The sequence below is a fragment of the Miscanthus floridulus genome, chromosome 5 (assembly GCF_019320115.1).
Source record: "Miscanthus floridulus cultivar M001 chromosome 5, ASM1932011v1, whole genome shotgun sequence".
Classification (NCBI taxonomy): Eukaryota; Viridiplantae; Streptophyta; class Magnoliopsida; order Poales; family Poaceae; genus Miscanthus; species Miscanthus floridulus.
In genome coordinates this window covers 108,217,636-108,225,897 of record NC_089584.1, presented here as the reverse complement: position 1 = coordinate 108,225,897, position 8,262 = coordinate 108,217,636, and the positions used below count along the sequence as shown (strand labels likewise).

The 8,262-nt window shown below is 43.9% G+C and overlaps 1 protein-coding gene across 1 annotated transcript; it reads left to right on the top strand.

Moving 5' to 3' along the window:
* Positions 1-778: 778 nt before the first annotated feature.
* Positions 779-8,183, top strand: LOC136450439 (hexokinase-6-like). Its single transcript, XM_066450875.1, has 9 exons — positions 779-1,256; positions 2,976-3,126; positions 4,391-4,573; positions 4,943-5,017; positions 5,218-5,373; positions 5,692-5,790; positions 6,132-6,262; positions 7,248-7,329; positions 7,424-8,183. Exons 1-9 carry the CDS (start codon positions 958-960, stop codon positions 7,766-7,768), a joined length of 1,521 nt encoding a protein of 506 aa, XP_066306972.1. The 5' UTR covers positions 779-957; the 3' UTR covers positions 7,769-8,183.
* Positions 8,184-8,262: the final 79 nt, after the last annotated feature.

Genomic DNA, 8,262 nt, shown 5'->3' with positions numbered 1-8,262 from the left:
GGGGGACGCCGGACGCGTCACGCATCCGTCCATCCTTGCACCCACCTGTCGGTCGGCCGCACCTCGTTAAGGACTTGGGAGCGGGACTCACCTGTCGGTGATGCCGGGCGCGACTGCCGAGGCGCTGTGTTTTGTCGTTTTGCGAGCGGCCACGGACCACGCTTGGCGCGCCGTTCGCGACGGTCGTTGACCCCACGCCGCTCGAGATGGTGGGCTCCGCTCCTCGCCGTGGCCACCGCGCGCGCAAGGCTAGTGTGTCGACACGTCCGCGTCAGCGCTCGTGTCGTTACGTCAGCTTCACCTTCCGTGGGCCCTCCCGCACGTGACCCCATTCTTCTGTCTCGTTCGGACACGGTTAACTAATCGCTCCGTCACGCTGACATGTGGGCCTGGGTAGGGGTTCCTGACAGGGATTTAGTTGCAACTGATTATTTTTAGCGCTTAGTAGCTGGTAACTTTACGGACACACCCCTGGCTCTTTGCCGGAAATATCACTCGCTTGTCGCTACTGCTCCTGCGCTCGACCGTTAACCTCTCTCGTGAGTTTTTTTTTACGCATAAAACCTCAGGAAACACCTCTTATTATAACCCGAACCCAGGGCATGCCATGCACGATGCACCATCCCTTATCCCACGAACGGGGATCCAGACCGTCGGCGCTCAGGACAACCAAATCGCAGCCGTTCAAACGCAAGAGTACATCCGTAAATGCTCCAAAGGGCGAGGGGGATTTATTCCCTGGGAAAACGCCCAACTCGTGGCTCTCGTCCCACTCCCCACTCCCACGCTTCCGCGGGCGGAGAAAGAGCCGGAGACGACAGAAGCGAGGAGAGAGAGAGAAGCGGTGGGCTTGCTTTGGCGTAGCTCGCGATCCGGGCGCCGAGCAGGTCCGTACTTTACTTGGGTTGGTCGCGCGGCTCGGTCGGGAGGCTAGCTAGGCCTCGGCGGTCGGTCGCGATGGGGAAGGGCGCGGTCGTGGGGGCGGCTGTGGTGGTGGGCGCCGCGGCTGCCGCGGCGGTGGGGGTGGCGATGGTGTCGTTGTCGCGCAGGAGGCGTCGGCGGCGGGAGGCGGAGGACGAGAGGAAGAGGAAGGCGGCAGCGGTTATCGAGGAGGTGGAGCAGCGGTTCTCGACGCCCACCGCGCTGCTCCGCGGCATCGCGGACGCCATGGTGGAGGAGATGGAGCGCGGCCTTCGCGCCGAGCCCCACGCGCCGCTCAAGATGCTCATCAGCTACGTCGACAACCTCCCAACCGGGTAAGGGATCCTCCGCGTCCGCGTGGACGTGGCCACAGCCCGCCCACAATGTTCGTTTCTTGTTCTTATGTTGCGCAGTCTTTCGATCGATCCGCTGGGTTATTCAGGTTTCGATTAGGTGGAAATGTCGGTCTGTCCCAGATTGGATACGGTGCTTTGACGTGGTTTCGACTTTTGAGCGGAACCAGGGGGGCGGGGGAGTGTGTCTGCTCTTATTACGGTTTTGTTGATTCTGGTAGGAGGGCGAGAGCGAGACCTTGTTTCTCGTCTGTAGAGCTCTGGTTCATGGGCACCTTCGCAATACGTCTGCAGTCTTTAACACCACGCCGTAGTGACGAATCTAGGATTTTACCTCGGGGTATGCCGTCTAAAAAAATTTCTATATAATTCAGCAAATCATTTAGCAATTTGGTAACGGTAGTAAAATTGGCAACGTAATTCGGTAATAATAGTTAAATTTGGAACATAATTTGGTAATAGTAATTCAGTAGCAGTGGTAAAACTTGCAACGTAGGGATGACTCAATGTTGTTAGCAATGAAAGTAAAGATTTTTCTACATGAAAAAGAAGAGAAAAGGGCAAAGACTGAATTATGTCTTGGTGTCTCAGACAGTCGCCTTTGCTTGTTAGCCATGCACGCGCAGCTAGCAGGCAACAACCGAGCTCCCTAGCTCCAAACTTGCGGTAGATGAATGGATGAGGGCAGATGGTGCGTTGGATCCTAGAAGCCAAGGCATCACCGCGTTAGTTGTCAGGACTTGCCAAGGTGTCACCACGACAGGACCTGGGGTCCTGGATCTCCTATCCGTGTGACTCTGGGCGCATGGCCCTGGACCCTGGAGAAAAGCAGCAAAGCTGCAAAGGCCATCTTGGCAAAGCTGGGCTGCTAGCGTTGCGTTCGTTTTCAGTTCTCTAGCCTACAGGTAAGTGTTTTTTTTTTCAAATACAGTATATATACTTCAATACATGCTGGATCTGCAGGGTATGCCAGTGCATACCTGGCATGCCCTGTAGCTCCGCCCCTGCCAGGCCGTTGTCGGGATGCTGGTGTGATTCATATTTCGTTTTTGCTTCGCATGTTGTTGAATGCGTTCGGCCTCCAATCTTCAGTTTGAGTGTAAATCCGTTTACATGTTATTTGGGTTGGTGAGGTAACTAAGGTAGTAATAAGGTGAACAGTTATGGGTTTGATGTTTAATTTGTCCCAGCCTCACAGATCATTCCAAAACTACAATGTCTTCTTTTGATAAATATAAATGAAGCTTTCGTGTTTCTGGCTGTACCTACATGTTGGACTCACCTCCACGGAGGACCATGATATCGTCCTTTCTACGTCATGGCTAATGTCTAAAGTCTCATTTAATATTAGCACCACCTTTCCGGTACTGCCTCTGTCACCAAATGTTTGGCACTACTATATTGAAACATGTAACATGTAGTGTCAACCTTTGTAATCGTGGAAACAAGAAATTTTTCTATGTAGTTACTGAATCACACACACACACAACAAAACTGTATTGTTGGATCTGTCGCAAATATAATATGGTGATGATACTTCCTAAGAGATACTGTATGTTGCAATAAAAAATTACAGTCAGTTACATTACATTTATAGAGCATGATTTGCTGATGAAACATGTGGTTCTTACTTCGTGAAGTCTTCCTTTATGGTCTCAAATGCTGTTACTATCTTGTTTAATGATTTGTGTCATCCTGCAGGGATGAACAGGGACTGTTTTATGCACTGGACCTTGGCGGGACCAACTTTCGTGTCATACGGGTTCAACTTGGAGGAAGGGATAAACGTGTCGTGAAGCAACAATATGAAGAGGTCTCCATTCCGCCTCATCTTATGGTTGGAACTTCTACGGTAAGTTGTTGTACTATCTTAGAATTTAGCTAACAAAAGAAGTATCCATGTTTCCTCTCAAAGCTATGCCAATTAATAAGAAAAAAAAAGGAAAACACATTGCCACCATTCCCATTATGAAAGTTACCTCAACATACCCCCCTACCTATTTATAAGTTACCCATCATTACCATCATCAAAAGATCAACACAAAATACCCTTTTAAATATTTATAAATTACCCACTATTGCCATCAAAAAATTAATCAAGAATTCCCCCATGCATACTTCTCTATTATCCCACTTCCTCCATTATTAAAAAAATGAAACGAAACAAAAAAAAGAAGAAATAATAAAGTTAGGTAATGCATAAGTTTGTCGTACACGGTAATGCATTTAAGAGATCAATGTTGCAATTCACCTGGGAGTGTTTCTCATTAGCAGTCACTCACTAGTAACGGAAGTAGTGGTCAATGTGACGAAGCATCACCCTTGCCTTTTTTAGCTAAACGTCACTAGTAACAGAAGTAGTGGTCAATCTGACGAAGCATCACCCTTGCCTTTTTTAGCTAAACGTCGCTTTGATGGTCTACTTGCTCGGTTGCTTTCCTTACATGGTTTGTCGTACACGGTAATGCATTTAAGAGATCAATGTTGCAATTCACCTGGGAGCGTTTCTCATTAGCAGTCGCTCACTAGTAACGGAAGTAGTGGTCAATCTGACGAAGCATCACCCTTGCCTTTTTTAGCTAAACGTCACTAGTAATGGAAGTAGTGGTCAATCTGACGAAGCATCACCCTTGCCCTTTTTAGCTAAATGTCGCTTTGATGGTCTACTTGCTCGGTTGCTTTCCTTACATGGTTTAGCTAAACGTCCCCATAAGTGATGCTTTCCCTTTTTGACTATTTTCGTCACAAACATGGTTTCATCAGCAACCCATGCACAAGCTGCCTTTTCGGGCGTTTGATTTTCCTGGTCACGTATTTCTCCTCAATCTTTACTTACAAACCATTGTTGCTATATAAACAAATCTATATATAAACAAAGATTATGTGAACAAATTCATATTTACAAAAGTTACGTACAACAAAATGTATAAAACAGAAATCCATAACTTATATACAAAACTATGTAGAAAAGTTAAATCCATAAATTTTGTTTTGTAACATATAAGGTACACACTTAGATTCCTGATACTATCCGTGCAATTGCAGGGGCCACCCCACTAGTTTCATGTCTCCTGTATCAGCATGCTTTACTGACACTTCTCAAAGCATGATTACAGGAACTGTTTGATTTCATTGCTGCTGAGCTGGAAAAATTCGTGCGGACTGAAGGAGAAGATTTCCACCTACCAAATGGCAAGCAGAGAGAACTGGGTTTCACCTTTTCTTTCCCAGTGCACCAAACATCTATATCATCAGGGACTCTAATTAAGTGGACCAAAGGCTTTTCCATCAATGGCATGGTAAAAGCAAGAATTCTTTTTGTTTACACTTTGTTGACTACATTGCTTATTTATATTACCAGTGCCTTGACTAGAAGCTGACTATGACACCAAGATATAGATTTCTTTCTAATTACTACACATTTTTATTGACCGTACAATGTGTCAATTTAGCTTGTGCATTTCATTTTGACACATCTTATTAAATTGACAATGGAGTAGTCTTTACCTATTCATACTGCTTTTTTTTTTGTGGAACTTCCGGCACAAATAACCCTACTTTTTCATTGAGAAAAATGGATCTATGTCTTAAGATTCATGATGTTTGTGCCAACTGTTAAGTGTCCTACATTAAAACACAGTATTGATTTTGTTGATTCCTATGAGCAGGTTGGAGAAGATGTTGTGGCTGAATTGAGTAGGGCCATGGAAAGGCAGGGTCTTGATATGAAAGTTGCAGCTCTGGTAGTTAAATTAATTTGTTCACTATTTACATCTCAAGTACTCGCATCGCATGCCCTATGTTTATTTGCCATTTCCTTATGCCTTCCGATGTTGCTTTCAGTTTCTTGTGATGCTTTATCTTGATGTCTAGCAAAGGTCTATTAGACACATTAGAAGTAAAGACAACATCATGTAAACTGACAGGTAACATTTTTGTACAGGTTAATGATACCGTAGGCACATTGGCTGGCGGGAGATATGCTGATAATGATGTTGTTACTGCTGTAATATTGGGCACTGGCACAAATGCAGCTTATGTGGAACATGCAAATGCGATTCCTAAATGGACCGGACTACTGCCTAGATCAGGGAATATGGTAAGTGTTTAACTTCCATCAAGTGAGTGGAATTTTATTAGTCTTTGGAGGAATTGAGCTAGTTCAGTTGGTGCGAGGTGTGGTTGTGCGCCCCACCACTCAATGCAACTCCTCTTCAACTCGAATTTGGGTCCATATTTATTCTTATTTACAATGCCACTAGTTCCTAATAGGTTGGTCGAGTTTTTATTTTAAATGATCTTTTGGGTCTTGTTAAATTGTATTCATCCAACATAAGTTTGGCATTCTGTATTTTACTATTTTATTATTTGCTCACCAGTTAATGATGTAACATTTGGTTCTTTTGGAATGCTACAGGTAATCAACATGGAATGGGGAAACTTCAGGTCAGATAAACTTCCAAGGTCGGAGTATGATAAATCCTTGGACTTCGAAAGTTTGAACCCTGGTGAGCAGGTAAGCCTATTTAATCTATGCAGCTGTTTATTTTAGAATTCAATTTTTTTCATAAGTTTAAGTCGCACGTTTTATGCACTGGATCAAATCCAATCAGATTGTACACCTATCTGCATACAGATCCAATTGTCCCAAAGGTTGACTCAGATTTTAGGGGGCAAAGGTAACTGATGAATAGCAAAACCATTGGTCTATTGTTCTAATAGCTATATTTGGTGGAGTCGTGTGTACATGACTCCACCCAGCAGGGTTCAAATCCTGAGTGTGCACCTATTTAGATGTTTGTGGAGTAAAACATTTGGGTGTTGAACATGATCATAACCTATGTACTCTTTTGTCAGATATATGAAAAGATGATTTCTGGAATGTATCTTGGAGAAATTGTGCGGAGGGTCCTGCTGAAACTGGCTCATGATGCTTCATTGTTTGGGGATGTTGTTCCTCCGAAATTGGAACAGCTATTTATACTGAGGTTTACTTTCACGTTCCATCCACTCAAGATATTGATTTTCTTATATTTGTAGGATACACACAAAAAAAGATCCAAAATCAACTTATATAAAGGTGCACACATATTTGCACAGCCTAGAGTCCAAATATTTTGATAGATTGTGGATATACTTGGGCAGTTTATACTATGAGTTCTACCGTGCATCTGAAGTTCCAAATTAGAAAGTTCACCCACATAGATGTTCCAGATTGGAAATTGAAGTCGTAAGACTTAAGGCTTTGATAATGTTCCTCTCACTTTCTTTAAAAAGTTTATTTACATGGCCAATCATTAAATTAAACTGAGAGGTAATTTGGTGCAATCTCCCTACTTATTCAGTCTTTTTTTTAAGCACGTGGACTACCAAATTTAATTCCCTGGCCTTTTATATCTTGGAAATTGGAATTACCACTTTCAGTTTAAGTTATGAATGAAGCTGAGGCCCCGTTTGGTAGGGCTCCTTTTTTCTCACAATGTGGCTCCTCCGGAGGAGCCCTACCAAACAGCTCTCTCTCTCCACCCTGTCTAATCAGCAATTTTGCAAATCCACCTCTTTGTGACGATGTTAAAATCTTTGTAGTCCCAAACATATAAAATTCTAAACTTACTCAGTAATGAAAAAAGGGGGCAGACCTAGTGCCGGAGGCTCCCACATGAGTGGGGTCTGGGGAAGGAAAAACCGAGGCAAGCCTTCCCCCCGCAAAATCTGCGGAGAGGCTGCTTCGAACCCGTGACCTGGTGACTCAGTGAGACAGCTCTCACCACTGCACCGTGCCTGAAAAAAAAAATCAAAATTTTCCTTGGACTGCCCATCTAAACCTTTAAAATCACACTCACATGCTCCAAGTTGTTTACCGTGTATCGTAGATTACTTAAAAAGGTTATCCAACAAACTTGTGAAGCAGAATTGTAAGTCTTGTGTAAAATAAAAGCTTTTCTGATTGAAATTGCGATTGTGATATGGCAGGACGCCAGATATGTCAGCCATGCATCATGACACCTCACATGATCTCAAACACCTGGGAGCTAAGCTGAAGGATATTCTGGGGGTAATGATGATACAAATGTTAAAAAAAGGGTATTGTTAGATACAATCTTCAATGACAATTGGTTCCTTATGTGTTATGTTTCTACTTATTTTAGGTTCCTGATACTTCTCTCGAAGTAAGATACATTACTCTTCATGTGTGCGACCTCGTCGCAGAGAGAGGTGCACGCTTGGCTGCTGCTGGTATATATGGTATTCTGAAGAAGCTGGGCAAAGACAAATTGCTTAGTGACTTCAGTCAACAAAGGACTGTAGTTGCTATTGATGGTGGCTTATACGAGCATTACAAGAAGTTCAGTGCCTGCCTAGAAGCGACTCTCACAGACCTGCTCGGTGAGGAGGTTGCCTCATCGGTTGTTGTCAAGTTGGCCAACGACGGCTCAGGAATCGGAGCTGCACTTCTTGCAGCCTCACACTCCCAGTATGCTGAAGTTGCATAGATCTAGGAGCTCGGCTCCTAGTGTAGCCTTTTTCTGTTTCCTCCCTTTTCCCCTTCAATCGCGAGACCCCCTCGTGCAAATGTGCGATTCGCATCTTTTTTTTTCTTTTTCTTTTTTTTTTGCCTCAGCAGCGGGGTATAGCTAGGATGGTGCCATTGAGCTTGGAGTACATTATCACTAGCAACAAGCATTAACAACGGCAGAAAAAAGTGGAAGCGGAGGTCTGATGTCTGAATAAGCCGTTCCATTCCTGCCGATTCTTTTTTTATGCGATATCACAAAACAACCAGTTCTTATCTGTGTGATCTTGTCCTCCAAAATAAAGAGAGAGAGGTGGGGGACTCATTTTTTATTGAATGTGCAGAGCTCCTGCCTTTATTTCAGAAACAACTACAATAGTAATATTTGCTTGTTACGTTTGATTGGTCTAATGTATGTGTGATTTAATAGAAATTTACTGTGTGAACCCCACAAAGGCCATGGTGACAAGTTAT

What these genes read in the sequence shown, in the direction of transcription:
- LOC136450439 (XM_066450875.1), top strand. Translation starts at nt 958, where the DNA reads ATGGGGAAGGGCGCGGTCGTGGGGGCGGCTGTGGTGGTGGGCGCCGCG. An exon ending in ATATGAAAGTTGCAGCTCTG is followed by an intron (nt 5,018 to 5,217) that starts GTAGTTAAATTA and finishes ATTTTTGTACAG; the next exon opens with GTTAATGATACCGTAGGCAC. An exon ending in GTTTGAACCCTGGTGAGCAG is followed by an intron (nt 5,791 to 6,131) that starts GTAAGCCTATTT and finishes CTCTTTTGTCAG; the next exon opens with ATATATGAAAAGATGATTTC.